The 18,752-nt window shown below is 41.9% G+C and overlaps 1 protein-coding gene across 6 annotated transcripts in view; it reads right to left on the reverse strand.

Moving 5' to 3' along the window:
• Positions 1–2,735: 2,735 nt before the first annotated feature.
• The window catches only part of slc4a1 (solute carrier family 4 member 1 (Diego blood group)), a 31,226-nt gene continuing 15,209 nt past the window's right edge, over positions 2,736–18,752 (reverse strand). For 5 of the 6 annotated variants that reach the window (XM_002935535.5, XM_018097899.2, XM_031894242.1 and 2 more), the window contains 16 exons: positions 16,586–16,766; positions 16,364–16,499; positions 16,017–16,107; positions 14,823–14,889; positions 14,344–14,528; positions 13,760–13,958; positions 13,052–13,249; positions 12,272–12,420; positions 11,685–11,879; positions 9,634–9,804; positions 9,195–9,284; positions 8,481–8,656; positions 7,459–7,700; positions 5,977–6,146; positions 4,405–4,578; positions 2,736–4,278 (listed from right to left, as the gene is read on the reverse strand). In XM_002935535.5, the coding sequence (XP_002935581.2) occupies positions 4,198–4,278; positions 4,405–4,578; positions 5,977–6,146; positions 7,459–7,700; positions 8,481–8,656; positions 9,195–9,284; positions 9,634–9,804; positions 11,685–11,879; positions 12,272–12,420; positions 13,052–13,249; positions 13,760–13,958; positions 14,344–14,528; positions 14,823–14,889; positions 16,017–16,107; positions 16,364–16,499; positions 16,586–16,766 (2,505 nt within the window). In that variant the 3' untranslated portion in view covers positions 2,736–4,197. Of the gene's footprint in view, positions 4,279–4,404; positions 4,579–5,976; positions 6,147–7,458; positions 7,701–8,480; positions 8,657–9,194; positions 9,285–9,633; positions 9,805–11,684; positions 11,880–12,271; positions 12,421–13,051; positions 13,250–13,759; positions 13,959–14,343; positions 14,529–14,822; positions 14,890–16,016; positions 16,108–16,363; positions 16,500–16,585; positions 16,767–17,653; positions 17,778–18,752 lie in introns of those variants that run through there. The other variant, XM_018097900.2, reaches the window with a different exon arrangement.

Consider the following 18,752-nt stretch of genomic DNA (forward strand, 5'->3'; position numbering starts at 1 on the left):
GGGAGTTTTGAGGCACTGGCAAAGTCAGTCATGCCCCAGTCATAAAGTCCTACTCTGACGCTACCCCCCTCCCCCACACACTGTGTACACACTTGCAGCTTTACTTCAGTAGGGGGAAAAGCACCGACTCCCACATTTGTGGGTAGGGGGTGTGGGCCTAGGTTGGCAGGGGCTGCGGGGCCCATGAGGGCCAGGGCTCATCTGGTTTTTTTCCCGGTGCCCTGCTGGCCCAGTCTGACCCTGGGCACTGTACCAAGTAGTATTGGCCTGGCTCTGATACCTCTGATAATAAAGATAATCATTCCCTGCTTCAAAGATCTACAAAGCAAAAAAGGTAAATGGTTTGTATGCATTTAAATATGATATACTGTTACCCTTCTATGGTACATTTATATAAATGAGCTTCTGTGTAGCCATGGGGTAGCCATTCAAGTTGAAATAGGGTGATAGGGCACACTTATATACATTGCTGATATCAGACAAGGTTGGTATAAAATTAAATAAACAGGCGTCAAGTGCCATTCACAGTTTTTCACAGAATTATAGAATAAAAACCATCCCTCACTATAAATCCTCATTATCACTCCATACACCCCTCCCTTTAAGTACTCGTATTGTTCCATATACCCCTCACTATAGCTCCTTCTATTGTTCCATAAATGTATGGACCCATAGGGTTAACATTTCCCTATGGCTTTAAACCCTGCAGTTTCTTTAGTTTGTGCTCTTACTGGGCAAAGACCCATATATCAGTTTTGCAAATGTGTCTTATTGGATAACCGGGAGACCACTCCCTGGGCACTCTGATATAGTGCTCAGCTTGGGGTGGGTCTTCCTCTTTGGCTGCTTCTACTGACCCAGGTGGAAGTTCCACTGAGCCTGGGATCAACAGGGCCCCAGAGGCCCCTAGAGGCTGCATCTAGCTCTAGTGAAGTTGGGGAAAAGGAAGCCCCTGTTTTGCCAGCAGTTGAGACTGAAATCCAGTGAGCAGTGGCTGTAATGGCTGTGCTAGCTTTAAAGAGAGATCTGCTACACTGTGGTTAGATGCCTGAATCCTGGGATCTCAAGGTGATTGATCTATCTGAGGGAAGGTATTGAAAGTCTCCTGTGTGTGTCCCTTGTGTGAGGACAGGTGTTTTTTTCATGTGCCTGCTACGTGGGAGCAACTGCCTATCCAAAGGGAGAGGTACTTTGGGGCAGGTAGCGCTACCTGGGGAAACTGAAAGAGCTCTGGGGAAGGGACTTTGCCAGGACTGAACTGGGAAAGGGTATTTCCTCCAGGAGTGGAGTGTGGGACTGTGTTCTAGAAGAGACTGATCCAGTAGTGACAAAAACCCACAGGTTTCCAAAGCAGGGTTATTACTGTTTGCATGTTGATGCTATTTCATTTTCACTTCATTATATAAAGTTGATATTTGCTGAAAACTGTATGTGATTATTTCCTAGTGGAAATTCCCTTGAGGTGTGCTCCTCAGTGTCCACTAGGTGAAGGCACTGCTCTAAAATCCCAGTTCCCAGTACCTTTTATCTGCAAAGGGAACCAAATCTCCTGTATACAGCCCAAAATAAGTGAGTGTGCCAAGAAAGGGTTACATAACCCTCCCTATAACTCCTCCTATTGCTCCATATAACCCTCCCTATAACTCCTCCTCTTGCTCCATATAACCCTCCCTATAACTCCTCCTCTTGCTCCATATAACCCTCCCTATAACTCCTCCTATTGCTCCATATACCCCTCCCTATAACTCCTCCTATTGCTCCATATACTCCTCCCTATAACTCCTCCTCTTGCTCCATATAACCCTCCCTATAACTCCTCCTCTTGCTCCATATAACCCTCCCTATAACTCCTCCTCTTGCTCCACATACCCCTCCCTATAACTCCTCCTATTGCTCCATATACTCCTCCCTATAACTCCTCCTATTGCTCCATATACTCCTCCCTATAACTCCTCCTCTTGCTCCATATACTCCTCCCTATAACTCCTCCTCTTGCTCCATATAACCCTCCCTATAACTCCTCCTCTTGCTCCACATAACCCTCCCTATAACTCCTCCTATTGCTCCACATACCCCTCCCTATAACTCCTCCTATTGCTCCACATACCCCTCCCTATAACTCCTCCTATTGCTCCATATACTCCTCCCTATAACTCCTCCTCTTGCTCCATATATCCCTCCCTATAACTCCTCCTCTTGCTCCATATAACCCTCCCTATAACTCCTCCTATTGCTCCACATACCCCTCCCTATAACTCCTCCTATTGATCCATATACTCCTCCCTATAACTCCTCCTATTGCTCCATATACCCCTCCCTATAACTCCTCCTATTGCTCCATATAACCCTCCCTATAACTCCTCCTTTTGCTCCATATATCCCTCCCTATAACTCCTCCAATTGCTCCACATACTCCTCCCTATAACTCCTCCTATTGCTCCATATACCCCTCCCTATAACTCCTCCTATTGCTCCATATAATCCTCCCTATAACTCCTCCTATTGCTCCATATACTGCTCCCTATAACTCCTCCTATTGCTCCATATAGCCATCCCTAGAACTTCTCCTATTGCTCATTATCCTAAAACTGGGTTCCCGTTCTATTTAGGGTGGGGAAACTAAGATAACTTTAGGGTGGTAAACTATGATAGGTAATAATATGCCAGTGTTTTGTATTGTGAAGCAGACTCCCACGTTATTTTGGGTCCCTAATGCATACAAAGCACAATTCACATATTTCAAAAAGGGATTTTATTCATTGTATAAAATATTACATTGAAGAATGTCTAAAAAAATCCATTATTGCAAAGCGCAACTCTGACACTTAAATGCTAGTAATGATAATCCTAAAACTTTTCATGTCGTTCATGAATTCATAAGCCAAATTTTAAAAAAACCTCTGTACTTTTTTTTGGATATCCCTTCAAAAATAGCAGTGATTTATAATAAAAAAAAATCTGTTAAATAGATTTATAGATATAATTATATTTGCAATTTTTTTTAGCTTTGTTTAAAATATATTAGATTCTAGCACAATATATACGATTTGAGGTATATTTACAAGGGGTAGATCAAGCACACATCATAAAAAATAAAGCATAGAAATAAAAGAGGAATGATCTGGAAATGTTAGCATTTTAAAGGAGACATATCCTACCATTTAATCTAATTTAAAATTGCTGAGAGTTCTGTTCTTTGCACTTTTGCAATTTATACTAAATTCTTTTTGTAGATTTCATGATATTAGCACTTTTCACAGCAAGGCACAGGCAAAGCAGCAGAAGCTGAATTTGCTAAAGGAGGAAGCATCTCTTGCCATTTCCCTGCTCAGTTCCAATTTGTGGTAGGAGTGATTAAACTGAGCAGGGAAGCGCCAGGCGATGCTTCTTCCTTTAGTCAATTCAACTTTTTCTGTTTCTTCTGACCCTTACCTGGGCCAAACAGCAGGCGGTGCTTTAGTTTTACATATAAGATATTAGCAGTTTACTAAAGCAGGGAGAGAGGGTTTGGCCTGGCCAATTGCCCCCAGTGGTAGGTTTGATTTCTCCACAGTGTCCCAGCCCCATGAATCATAGGGCAGTGCATACTTATATACTCCAAGGACATCAAAGATTTGGAAGGCACAGGTATATAAAGCGGTGCAGTGCATCAAGTTTGGGTTAGGCCAGGCAGAGGAGGAATCTATGACATGTGCATCATTAATGTCCAGGCAAAACAATATGTGGCACTATGGTTACAAACTGCTAATATCATGACATTGTAGGGATTAATATTCTGGGCCAATTGAAAACAAACAAACAAAAAAAAAAAGTAGAAAAAATCCTTACTTATGCTACATAATTACCTTTTTTGAAGGCACTGGCAACATTTCAAATGAGGTTATGAAGTTCCTTATGGGTTGTTTTGCCCCTGGAGCAGTAATCCATAGCTACCAATCAGTACTTAGCCTTTACTGGGCAACGGCAGTTATAATAAAAATAATAATAAAAAAAAAATCTGGATTGGTTGCTAAGGGTTTGATATATATAACTTTCCCAGGCAGAACGACATAACCCAGAAGGGTTCGAGGTAATACATTGCTGAAAGCATATATATACTATCAATAGATTGGAGCAACCTTTTCCCTCAACTAACATTTGGCTCAATTTAAGGTGGCATTCTGTTAAAGGTAATATTCTAAGTATTATTTGGGTCCTTTAAATGGGCATCTGGACCTCATTATAGACATCCTGGCCTTCTTCCTCCTCCAGGTTCACAGATGCATCTTCAGAGTCCAGCTAGAGATGGAAGAAGATGGATATATAAGATACAGGCAAAGAGATTGTACACAAAGCCCTGTGGGCACAACCAGAGACTGCCCCCCAGTACACACTTTCCTTCTACCTCAGACCTCTCATACTTACACATTTGAGTTCCAGTTTATTGAAGATGAAGGGCATGAGGAACATGCGGACTGGCACCGTCAGGATCAGGATGAAGGGAAGTGCCAGGGAAGCTGGGGTAAACATCACAGCAAATAATACTGCCAGGCACAGGGTCTGAATCAGTGTGAAGATGTGCATGCGCCAGGTCTTAACCTGAGTGGGGAGTTAAACTTCATTATATATCAGATTAGGAACCAGTGACAGTTGTCCTGTCCCCACCCAACAAAACCTATTTATGGCTACCATTGTCATTGCCCACTTCCGTCATTATTATTACTTGCCACCTGCTTGTTTCTTCTATGTCTTCTATCTGTGATACCATACTAAATAATAGCACAGTGCCCAGAAACCAGAGTAAATAGGTGGTATCATCACTTGTGGATGGAGCTCACCAGTGCCTAGATCTACTGGACCCCTAAGGAAAGACTGGTGTTAGATACCAAAGCTATGTGTGGGTATAGGGTGAGATCAGGCTGGTGGTTTGTGTAGCTTCTTTTTATTTTTCATTCTGGAATCAGTGAGCTCCATCTATGTAAGGTTTTCCTCCGCCCTCTACTATTTACTTTTTTTTGCCTAGGTGGCCACCCCTCAATTGTGTCAGTAGTGTCTTGATCTGCCTTCTTGTGCACATAAGGGAGCCTGCATATGTGCATATCATCACTCACCCAACTCTTCTTCCCTCTCATTTCTCTTTAAAGGACAAGTCAACCCAAGATATAAGTTTTGTTTAATAAAAGAAAACATAATTCTAAGCAACTTTACAATACACATTCATTACAAATTTGTAATGGTTTTTGACTAATCTGTATATATATAACTGCTATTAGAAGTAGTGTTTGCCTTACCTTTTCTATTCTCTGCCCTGGTGGCTCTGGCATTTGAAACAACGTAACACAGGGCAACAGACTGACAGACCTGACTCGGTGGAGGAGACTGACCTTTGCTACGTTGTTTAAAACAACGGTTCTCACCCTGTGGGTCGGGACCCCTTTCACAGGGGTTGCCTAAGACCATCGGAAAACACATATTTGCGATGGTCTTTGGAATAATTTTATGGTTGGGGGTCACCACAGCATGAGCACTGTATTAAAGGGTCACGGCATTAGGAAGGTTGAGAACCACGGGTTTAAAAAGTAACAACCAGGAGTTCAGCATATTCTGCTTTCAATTGCAATTGCATTTACAAATTATTTTTAAAGCACTAAAAATTTTCAATAAATTCAAATAGGAAAGCTGCTTGGAATTATGTTTCCTTTTGTTAGGCAAAAATAATTTTTGAGGTTGACATGTCCTTTAACATAGTCATCAACCTCACTACCACTACAATCCTCATTCCATGAGAATCCCTAACTTTATAACCTGTATTGTGCATAATAATATGCCCAGTCACTGTCTCCTCGCCTCATGCACATGTCTTCTCACTGCCCATGCTTCTTCACTTCATTGCTTCCATCTCCATGATTTTGGATCTCACAAGTTATTTTTCCACTATGCACCAGCTCTCTGCCCACCCTCCCCTCATGCTTTGCAGTCTCACTTTCCTTCTCTTACCCTTGTGACAAATGGTACATTTGGGTGATACTTTGGTGGCTTTAGCATGAGTAAGATGCGATCGAACAACTGGATTCCATTTAGGGAGGTCACACCCATGTACAGGAAAATCCCAAATAGGACAGCCAAGGGAATGAGGGTGAGAATAGGTTCCATAAGGATGGACACACCTGCATAGGGAAGTACATGTACAATATCAGTTAGGTGATGTGCTGAGTGGCCTTCCTTACTAAAGACACATTTCTGTATGGGTTGGAACACTTTAGGGCAAGGGTACACAAATCTTCGTTGTTGAGGGTGACTAATCTCCCCGCAATGCCATCCCACCAGCTAGAATGTAAATCGCCGGTGGAATGGCATACGCGGCACCGTCATTTGCCTAAGTCGCCCGAAGTTTCCTTTCAAGGCCACTTCAGCGACTTTGGCAAATCGTGGCACGGCGTATGCCATCCCACTGACGATTTACATTCTAGCTGGTGGGATGGCATTGTGGGAAGATTAGTCGCCCGCGACAATGGACATTTGTCGCGGCGTGACTAATCTCCCCGAGTACCCCTGCCCTGAAGAGTAAATTCCAAGGATTATTTAAAACTACTTTAATGATGAAAAAATAGGGTTCCTGACGTGGTCTTCTCTGTATTTTTACATTTAAAGGGACATCTGTTTGCTTAGGACTAGCTGTACAGTCAGGCCTGGACAGGGTATCAAAATAGCCCTTGGCATTTCAAAAACACAGAGGTCCAAACAGCCCCCCACCAGCCCAATAAATAGTTACTGTCTATGACATCGTACAGAAGAACCTCAGAATCCACAGATTGCCAGTCCAGGCCTGTGCACAGTGAACAAACAGTTCTCCTAGCTGCAGGTAAACTAAAACTGGTATTGGTTACTTTAACCAGAGTGAGGCAGTATTTCTTGCATTAAAGGCTAAATAACATTGGGTGTGGAATCTGGACCCATCAGCACTAGGTAATCCTATTTGCCCTCTCTTCCCAATAATTACCTAGATACAGAGCTCTGATTCCCTATACCCTTTCTCCATGTTCCCCACTTTTTCATGGTCATTTAGGTGCTGAGTAGGCTTCTACACAACTGACTATTACAACTGAAAATTACCTTTGCTATCCAATAATACTTAAAGCAACTTGGTGGAAAAACACCCTCCTCTAGGGTCCAAAGCTTCATATTATACATTGGGATAACAACCCAAACCAAGCTGAAACCCTCTTCCAGCCTGACTATGGAAAAGAGCAACCGACTGTCCATGGGAAAGAGCTCTCTACTTGGGTAAGCACTGAAGATGTACTGAATTCCAGAGGAGAGTTGCTAACATGAAATTAGAATTACATTTATCATTTAACCAAACTATATCTGGCTACTATTTATAAGTAGCCAGATATAGACTTGAGACATTACATTCTCATGCATAGACATATAAACCAATCAATCTCTAAACTATTGGCAGCAAGTAATTGCACTTACCAACAAGGATGGCCACCAGAAAACCACTGATCCGCTGTTCGATAACCCGCTCTATCTGAGGTTTATCCCCTTTGCTGGTAATTGTGAGGGCATTAGCATGGGTTACAGTACGCACTGTGGTGGCACTAAGCCAGGGCATCCCAAAAAGTGCGCATACCCCTCCCATGCCCACAATCAAGAGGAGATCCAAATGGAAGCCAGAGCCCTTTATTGTTTTCCTTTCTGGCTTACTGACAATTAGCCTATGGAGGAGAAAAACCACATCTGGTTAATGCATGGCAAATAAAACCGGTGCATCTTGTCTAAATGCCAAAAGCCTGCTTGAGCCATACACTTCTGGCTAAAGGGGCCAACTTGTACCATGTTCTATATGCATATCAGAAACAAAAAAGACTGACTTGTATTTTTGATGTGAGGCATACGAATGAATATTAACACAAATATACCGACTTCCCCCTTATGTAATAATGCTAAATTGTACTTAATTTTACTAAGTCATATATCAAGTATTCTATAATTTTAAACTTTATGTAGACCTTATGTCTCCCTTAAATAAGTACAACTTTAAAATAAGTGAATGTAAAATTGATGAGTGCTAAGCACATTTTCCATTTACATTATTTTCATTTTTTCATTCCAAGATATTAAGCGATAAAGTACTGTCAATATAAATAAAACAGCACCACCAGCTGGTCAGTTCCCAACCATGGCTTCTAATGTTTTTCCTAACCAACAAAGCATCAGATCAGCCTTCTTTCTTTCTCCTGACAAGTTCCTTGACAACATCATGGTTGTAAACTGGCCAGCAGGTGGCGCTGTTGTGACACAATTCATTTATATTTACAGTATTTTATCCCTTAACTTAATATCTTGGAATTAAAAAAAATAATGAATGTAAATTGCAAATGTGCTTAGAATAGCACTCTCATCAATTTTACGCTTACTTATTCTAATGGTTTACTTATCCTAAAACATTTGAAGAGCCACCCTAGAAATAAATAAAAACAACTCCATCTCCTTACGTGGTTATTTGAGACTCCATGAAAATAAGGATAAAGACCAGCAGGGCGGGGACTACTGAGGCAAACATCATCCAGATAGGAAAGGGATTGTCAACTGTGTTGAATCCAAGGGGTGGGATAAACCAGGTACGGTTTTCAGGTCTGGAAACACTGAGACCCTTGGGAAGGCTGAGTTTCTGCAGAAATTATGAAACATTTATGAGAAGAAGCAGCAGTGGTGACCAGCTGTGACATTAAAAGGGCTAAAAGCAGGGCCGGATTTCTGTTTTGGGCGCCCCGTGGCCGCCCCTGTCGGTCGCCCCCTCCCCACCCATGCGCATGCACGAAAGCGCCCCCAGTGCGCATGCGCGAAAGCGCGGCCTCCAGTGCGCATGCGCAAAAGCGCGGCCCCCCCAGTGCGCATGCGCGAAAGCGCCCCCCCTCCCCCCGTGCGACCCCATCAGTGCGCATGCGTTCCTTAAAACGCCCATACGGAGCAGTGGGGAGAGGTCCCGACTGCTCCGTATGGGAGCCAAATTTAAATTTTTTTTGCGGCGGGGCGGCATGCCGCCCCTAAACTTCTGCCGCCCTAGGCCCGGGCCTTTGTGGCCTCTCCACAAATCCGGGCCTGGCTAAAAGGAACAGAAAGTGGTTGGAAGGTAGGGCACAAGAGAAAGGGTGGGGGAGGGGGGACGAGTCAAAGTAAAAAAGAATTCGCTTGAAAAGAATCCTTACCTGTGTGTAAGTGTCTTTAATAAAGTAATCAGCCACCACCATTAGTAAAATAGCAATGGGCACACCAAAATCTCCAACGATCCGACGCAGCTGTAAGAGACAGAGATGAGAACGTTCGCAGGAGAGAACATTGTAGCAATTTCCAGAAAGGTAATAACTATATTACAGTCCTCTATTCTAGCTAGTATATTGTATTGAGTGCTCTTGCTTCATTTGCACTAACTCTGTATACTGTATATAGTCAATGGTGGGTAATAAATTAAATAAAAGTTGCAGATTTGGTACTGGTCTAGTAACCCATTGTAACCCATCCTTTGGTAGCATTTACTGGTCAGCTGTCTGGAAACAAAAACCTGATTGGTTGCTAGAGGTTATTAGACCTTATGTCTGCCCTGCACAGAAATTGTGTCATCCCCATTAACAACCAATGAGATCTCACCTTCCCAGGAAAGAAGCCGCTGTTTTTGAACTGACGCAGGAAGAATGCAATTAAGAAAGCTCCGAACATCAACACTAGGGACAGCAGAGCTGTGTTGGGTTGAGGGGCCTTGGCGAGGTCAATCTCAGTTGTTTGATTGTAATGACCTTGTAGGGGATGTTTACTGAAGATCTGTAATAAAACACAATGGGCTCAATGTGGCAGGGCTAAATTTAAAGGCACTATACTCCAACAGATAAAATTGTCTCCTATTCATCTGTACAATAAAGTATGCGGATATAGTTTATTGCATGAACATTTCTTCCCTGCAGAAAAAAGTGGGTATGTTCCATATTACTTGTTTAGAACAAGGTTAATACAAAAACCATAATTATCCTACCTGTCGAACGAATGGATGTAGGGTGGAATGCATCTTTAACACAAATAATGTGTATTTATAGTGCAGTGTAAACAAAAGCTACAAAGTACTGTAGTTTTATAAACATTTAACCAGCTCTGTGGCACATACACCTTTCTTGAAGGCATGCCTTGTTCATGTTCTTTTTATTCCAGACACTAGAGAGGGGGTCTTCAACTCTTTTAAGAACATGTCTCTTCTCCACCTAGCCTTGACTAACCATGGTCTACTTGGGACAGGCCCCCTATATAGCCAGTACAGTAAAAGTAATGCTGGGTGTGGAGCCCTAAACCTTCAACTAGAGCAGAGGTTCCCAAAGGGTCCTTCTTAGGAGGGACTGGAGGCTTATCCTTGAGATCAGTTAGGGAGAGATTTGTGAACAATCTTTGTTGCCAAGATACACCTAAATTAAGGTTAAAGATTAATACACCTATATTTTCCTATATTTGTAACATCTTGAGCTAAGGAGGGCCTGACCAAAGGTTGGACCTCCAACTGGGGATTTGAATTCAAAAAGTCTAACAACCACTGAGCTAAAGGGAGTAGATAATTGAGTTTATTGTGGAAACATGCCCACCACAGCCTTAGCCCAAGTGACAGGTGCATGCAATGTGTATGGCTGCGTTGGATGTGTTTCCACAATAAACTAATACTTTCACATTGACCTTTCTGTGGGTTTCTGGGAGTGCTTACCTATTCAGAGCTCATGACAGTAAACAACTCTAAGGGCTATATACCAGGGCCAGTAACACCATAAAACGTAATTACTATATATAAATGTATTTGGTATATTATATGTCTGCCATGCATCTGCAAATAAAATATATCAACAGAATAAACCCCACTAGACCCCACTTCCAACAACAGAAATGCATGACTCCCAGTAGTTATTCGTTCTCTGCATAAATATAAGTGGACCCTGCTATTCTTATAAATACATTTAAGAGTAATAACACACCTATATATATGTAGGCACAGATGGGAAATGGCAATGACGTGTATGATGTCTTACGGATTATTCAAATTCTTGCTGGTGGGATGGTATTTTGGGGAGATAAGTCGCCCATGGTAGAGAAGACTAATGTCCCCATGTGCCACCAGCCTTAGCCCTTATACAGAGTATTCCTGCATGCTGTTATCTGACAGGTAAACAATATAACAGAAGTTTAAATGCTTCACCTTTTATTAAATCCTTGCACCACTCACTTGCTTGTCCATCAGATAAAAGCGGTGGGCAAATACTCTGTAAAAATGGTTGAACCGACTAAAGTCTGCTGGAAAGGAGCAACAACATTAGATGACCCTAAGGGTAATGCCCCAGAGAGGGTTGGCCTGCTTTTGTGTTTCCAGGCCGGCCCCCAGTCCTCTCCGCTGTGTCTGCCTGCAAGCGAGCGAATGCTATGCAGATCAATAGAGCAGTGTGCAGGAGCTGATCTGCTTCTCTCAGGCTGAAAAAAAAATGCCCGACTGAGAGCAGTGGAGCAAATACTCCATGGGGCCTTACCCTAAGCTGCATCTGCTATATTATAATAATATACAGTGAATCAGGGAACTTGAACAGTCTAAAGACTTTCTTGTCCTTTCCCTTTTCCTTTATCTCCACTCAGCTATATTTTTCTAGTTGAATCTAATTCATTTCTATTCAGATACTTACTGTCACCAGCTTAGCGAAGGTCTCGTAGATAAAAATAAGTGAGATTAAAAAGGAAAATATTTCCTGCGTGAATCTGGAGATAAACCGGACAAGGAAACTTCCCTCGAAGGCCACTACAATAATTACAATGAGGATCAGCCAGAATCCAATCCATACTCGGCCCACAATGTACTCAATTCCCTGGCTCTCGCAGAACTGAATTCAAAAAGAAAGCAAAGATGAATAAACATGCACAGTTGTCTTCCAAGCATTGCCCCTTTGTTTCTTCCTCTGGGAACCAAATTCTATATATATGATATCCACAACTTCTCTTTTCCCCACCATCATACCTTGTGTTTTTAATTTCCCATTTGGTTATCTATGCTGCAATTACTTAGTACAGACACTATTATTATGAAATGATTGATGTCCCTGTCCATTTATCCATAGCAACCACTTATCAATAAGCATTTATTGGTTGAATGTGTAAATGATAATAAAAGCAAACATATCATTGGTTGCTCTGGGTTACTAGATCAGAACAAGATGAGACCATTACTAAATTAGTCCAAATCACAAAATGTCTCCAGTATACAAAGAAAGCTTACATTATAAAAGGCCTCTTCAAAGACAAGCAGTGGTCCAGAGAATCCAAGGATGAGAAGGGGCTGAGCTCCAAAAATGCAGAACACAACACCTTGCACAGCCGTGGATACCAGCAGTTCTGATACACCCATCCATCTGTTCGTCTTCTCAGCTAAGCAAAGAATGGAGAAAGGGATGGTCAAAGATATGTTAGAAAGAGAGAATAAAAAGTTAAAAGTGAAGGAAGTACAGTGAATACTGGGGCTAAGTGTTCATAAAGACAATAGGGTGTTTGGAGAGACAAAGACAGTAAGTAAGCAAAAGGAAGGAAGGGCATACTCCGAATTAAGAAATATACCTTATAATGCTCTAAAAGGCAATGATTAGAATAAGCCAATGCACTAATAATCCTGCTCAAGTAATATCTAATTATATGGAGTGTCTAGACACTGGTGAAGTACAGCAAGCTGGCTCTTAGGATGCTCTTATTATTGTTATCCGGTATAATTAGGGTATCAATTTACTGAAATGAAATCACAGAACTCTGCAATGATAATGTGTAGTTATACAGGGAATATAGGCACATTGCACATTGTGGAGAAACACAGAAATCTCTCTGCCTGTTTCTCTAGTCTATATAAAGTATACACATGGATTATTTATGCCTAGGTGCTATAAAAATATAAATACATGTATATACCCTACTCATAAGTATATTTTTATTGAACTTTGGTACCTATGTGCCTTACAGCACTGGTAAGATTTAAAATTAGATTGGGTAAAAGGTATAATTTGTAATTTACACATTAACCCGCCAAATGTGATAGCCGGGGAGAGGGCGGCAAAGTAGATGAAGATGACAGCTGCCAAACACTGGGGGTTCAAGGCGTCCGTGATGTCACTCAGATACTTGGGATATCTCCGGCGTATGTCACGTGCAAGACCCCCAAATATCTTTCCAGTTCGACGCAAGGGGTCCTCGGGTGGTTCATCAGGGATTTCTGTTGTAGAGATGGAATAATGAGAAAAGGTAGATCTAGAAAGTCATACAATAGCACAAGCCCAGTTTGCTCTGGCTGGTAACCCACAGCATTCAATCAGAAGTTAGCTTGCACTCATCTAGTGCAATCTGAGTAGTAAAAGCAAAAATTGGATTGGTTGCCTATGGTTAAACTTTTGTAATTCTCACACTTTCCCTCTGCAATCCTAGACAGATCTATAATGGCAAAGTGAACAAATGTAGGAAGGGTTATTTTTAATGAAGTGGGTAGGCATTAAGAAGGGCTGAGAGGAAAATAGAGACTGAAAAGTAACTTAGGATGCATGGTGGGAAGAAAAATGACAAAAACAGATATAAATACAACAGTTTACTGATTAAGAGAAAAAGAATGTGAGTGTAAAGAGTGCCTATGAAAAAAAGTAATGAGAATAAAATATGGGAGGGAGCAGATACATTGTGGTGAATGCTAAGAGGAAGCCATAGATATGTAAACATCTCCTCTGCCCAGTACCTGGTTTGATTCTCCCAAGCTCTTTTTCCACCTGGTATCTCTTTCTGAGCAGGTTCTTTTGCACAGGTACCAGGTCCTTCAGAAGTTGCCCATCAGGAGAGTCACAGGGGGGTAGAACTATACTGTATTCCAAGAAATCCTCCAGAGACTTAATGAGGTCCTGACGCCCTTCAGCAAGATACATTTCATTGCGGAACACCTAGGGAAACACAGGAACCGGTTTATGGCACAATAGGAAGAGTTCTTGGGAAGGTTAAATTGAGCAATAGAAAAAGTTAAATTATTTTAATTCATTTTAGTTTTATCAATTCAAAGTATTATATGGAGCAAAAGGAGACATTTTTGGAAGGGGTTATAAGAAGAAATATGAGGAGGAGTATTTAAACAGTACTAAAAATGTAGGGAAGGTTATGTAGAGCAGTTGGAGAAAGTAAAAGAATCAATACGAAGAAACCATGACAGCATAATTTGGAGCCAATACTAATTTGTAAGAGATGGACAGTAACAGTCTTTCTTGTATGGAGCAAAAGAAATACTTTTGTCTGTGGATACATCACAAGTCACATTAAGAGTTCATTGCTTACCCTCTCAGCCATCATACTGGACACTGCCCTTCCTACTTCATGGTAGCTGATATTTGAGTTGTCAGGGCCCAGTAGGACAAACAGAAACCTAATGGGTAGAGGAACCTCCAGGACAGTGTCTAAGTAAACTGCTTCTTTTAGGCGCACAAAGGCAAGAGTTGGTTGTTCCAAGAAAGAGACACATCCTACAGGAGAGGGAAAGAGAAGCATTGTGGAGACAAATGAGAGAAAGAAATGAAAAAAAAATTGCAAGAAGGAAGGAATGCAATATTGGCATTATAGGGTACTAGACCAGGGTGCATCTGGACTAAGAGTCAAAATAGGCTCTGTCATTTCAATTTTAGAGGCCACAAACTGTTATAACATATAATATCCTATAAATACACCCCTCCCTCAAACTCCTATGTACTCTCTTGCTTATTTGTCATTTCACAAATAGGATATAAACCTACAGTATACCGTAAAGGATGTTTACTTACCCACCAGAACAATGGAGGCTTCTGCATTTTCTGGCACACGTTCAGCCAGCGGACTTTTCTTCTGTTCCTGTTGGGCATTTAGACAGCCCCAAAAAAGAAAAATAACACCATGAAAAGGAACAAAGACCATTCAGTAATATGCAGTCACAAAAAGGACAAAAAAGAAGCCTATTACTTTAGACCAGTGCTGTCCAACTTCTGCGGTGCCGAGGGACGGAATTTCTCGCGCATACATGGTGGAGGGCCGCTAATGGAAGCCACTCCCCCTTTTAAACCACACCCACTTCAAACCACACCCATTTTATCAGTACATAATTACACACCTTAGGGAGCATTTACTGGCTATTTCCAACTGCTAACAAACTCCCAGAAGAAACCCCTGCCAGGTTCCCCTCCCACAGGCAGCATAAGGTGGCACTCTGCCTGCCCTACGCTCCCTGTGTGTGCCATACTCTGACTGCCCCATGATGCCTGTGTCTGCCATATGCTGCCTGTGTGTGCCATACTCTGCCCTACCCTGCCTGTGTGTTCAATACCCTCCCTGTCCTATGCTGCCTGTTTGTGCCATACCCTCCCTGCCCCATGCTGCCTATGTGCCATACTCTGCCTACCCTATGCTGCCTACACACAGGCCTGAGGTGTGAACAGTTGAACAATATGGGTGATTACAGCCTGAGCCTGAGGTGTGAACACTGCAGGGGGGTAAACAATGCAGAGATTAAAAGGTGTGAACAGTACAGGGGATTACATATTTAAACAATACAGCCTGATTACAGCCTGAATCTGAGGTGAGAACCATGCAGGGGGCCAGTTAATCTCAGTACTGATACCATTTAAAGCTTATACAAGGGTAAGCCATCAAAGCAGCCAGACAGGTGGGGGGCCACACATGCAGCCCGCGGGCCGCCAGTTGGACAGCACTGCTTTAGACCACTAGGTCTCCAGTCCAGCGCTGATCAGTACCAAACCAACAACACCCACTTCTGGTTTCCATGTCATTTGTTTAAGGACCAATCTTATGGCAGCACACCTCTACCTCTATTAAAAAGCCTTTTCAACAAAACAACATAGCAAATGGAAGTCAGATGCTGCAGCGGCTTGCATAGGTATTGGTATGAAACAATTCTATCCAAACATGCAATAAGAAATGTATTTTTGAGGTGGAATAGAATAATTCCAAAAATGTTTCCTCACCTGTTCAGGCATAGTTTTCATCTCCAATGAATGTAGCAGAGGTTGCCCACTTTCTGGGTCCCCCACTTTTATAATTTCTTCATCAGGACGGCTACAAAAATGTAAAGATAAAGATTTGCATGAACATTTTTTGAAAGAGTCACCATGCTATCATTTTAATGAGTATCCATAAGAACTTTTATTCATGGATGGTGTTCTGACATCAGTTTGGGTCATCCCCATGGTTTGGACTACTCAGTCAAGATGACTTGAAATTCCTCACTACTTAAGGCTGACATATCCCCCAGTTTTAATACACACAGGTGATCTTGTGATGTAATTCAGACAATTAATTACATATACCTTACCTGTGTTGTAGAAGAAGGGCTCTTAGGACCTCATCTCTGTTTTGGGGCTTTAGACGGTCTTCATAAATCATCTGGTCAATGACTTGGCTGGATATACCAGGAAGTGTCTTCTCAGCAAGATCCAGAAGCACCGTTCCTGCAGAGCAAAATTAATAATTAATTTAGTCTAGTAGTATATTAAGGTCATGAAGAGATGACCCAAGAAGAACATTGATCCCTCACCTTTCTGGAATGCACGATGTACCTCCAAAAGACTGTGAAAGGTGAGATAGGAGATCTGAGGTTTACCCCATTGCCTAATATCATCCTGGTAATCCTCCTCCACCTTCAACCAACGAGCAGCCTCTACCCAACGCATCTCATTGTGGGCATCCATTGTCAACTCATGCAGCTCTATGTAGACCTGTAATATGACAAAAGGGCAACAGAAGATAATATTTAGAAACAGAAGTGGGTAAAGAGTCAAGGGTAGTGATAAATAAATTAATAATAATAGTACAATAATAATATCCCTAGAAGGCAGACCAGTAATGCCATGTGCTTGGTAATCCCAAAGTAACCAAGATTGTGAATAAAAAAGTGCTTGTGCTTTAAAATCTGCAACATGTCTTAATCAGGCCATGAGGAAGGCACTTAACACAGTGGTGAAACGTTGACACAATAAATTCTTTTCAGGAGCACCCTAGGCATTACAATATAATGTACATTGCAGGCAAAAGACAAAGTCTAGTAGGACTAGAAGAAAATTGTAATGGATCCAGTGGTTTAATTAGAGATCCATGGACCACACTGCAAGATTTGTCATTTGCTCCCCACTTTGGGCCCTAAAACTCTCAGACCCACAGTTGTTTAAACCTTATCCCTCTATGCAGACATATCCTACAATCAAAAAAAAGGATCATGCATTTTCCTTTAGTACCATAATTTTAATGACAATAAACACAGAATTTATTATGCTCATATGGCCGCCTCCATTCCCTGGGCCCTGGTGCAGCTGCCACCTCTATAACCCGGTGGGTGCACTACTGTATGTATAACATTTTAAGGGTTTTGGTATTATTCCTAATCTTCATTAATGATTTATTAATCTTCACATCAAATTGCTCCATTTTAGCAATGGATGCCGATAAGTATATAGGAGCTCCAGTGTTGCATCTGCAACTTGGATCCCAGGCTAAATACAAAGCCACATGCTACATGGTTGACCAGTAATCTCCTAGTTTACACAGATTATCTGGTTGTAGTGCAGTTTTACCTACTCTACTGGTTTGCCTTTCTCTTGTCACTCACTCTTGTATCAAGCTTTGCCTTCCTGGGATAGCGGTTTGAAGTTGCAGCCTGCCCCATAATAGGCTAAAGCCAAGCTGCAAATGTTAATTCCCCCAAGCCAACATAAGGATCTGCTGGAGCTCAGGTCCTGTCTGCAGAGTTACAGGAGAAAGTACATCTATTTCTACTTCTAGAAGGATGGTCTTTGTGACAGCCAAGAAATGCAACATTCCAGTAACAGGAGGGGGGAACATAATCCCCACCCCTCCAAGGTGGTAAAGCAAGTTTGGCTGCCACCCTATATCATGACCTGGGGTCAGAGCTACAAAAAGTTGAATTTTGTGTAGCCTTTAGGCGAAGCCTTGCTACTCCATCTTATTTAGCACTCATGAGCCTCAGTATATCACCATGCTCACCAGCTGAGAAATAGCTCTCCCACACATGCCTCTAGGATCTCATGCTACTCGATTCAGATGAGGATTAAGCAACTGGCAGGAAAACACTGGAGGTGCTGAAACTCCTTCAAACACAAAGTCAGAGTATATGATGTGTGGTAACCCATTCTAATCTCATAGCATTAGTGACCTAGGATGAATCTCATTGCAGTGTGCAGGAAACCTCAAACAGGACAATCTGCAAACATAGATCATGGACTATAGAGAAGATGGAGGGATTAATCTTCTGTTGGTGCCAAACTACATGGAAATCTATACAACACACAGTGAGTCATATTACACCGCACTGATTGTCTCAATGTGGAGAGACAAGTGTTCCAAGTTGTCCAACCCTGTTCTTTAGCACTAGATCCAATCAGGCTCCAGGAGAACTTCTGGTGGGCCTAAGAGTATATTGTTTCTTTTTTTTTTACTCTTTTAATCTTGTACCAATTCTGTTTCATTTTATGGCAATGCAAGTGATTATTGATTCCCCAATGTCTTGTGGCTCTGTATCAACAGAAGGGTACTTTGAGCAATGGAAAAATGGATTAGTACCTATTGTTATTGCATATAGTATGGTGTCCTCTCCACCAGGCAGATTAAGAATTCAAAAATAGGTTGCAGTACTGTGAAATATATAATAATGCTTCCAGAGAAGATAAAAAAGCAATATATTGCCCACC

Source organism: Xenopus tropicalis, chromosome 10, assembly GCF_000004195.4.
Source record: "Xenopus tropicalis strain Nigerian chromosome 10, UCB_Xtro_10.0, whole genome shotgun sequence".
NCBI lineage: Eukaryota > Metazoa > Chordata > Amphibia > Anura > Pipidae > Xenopus > Xenopus tropicalis.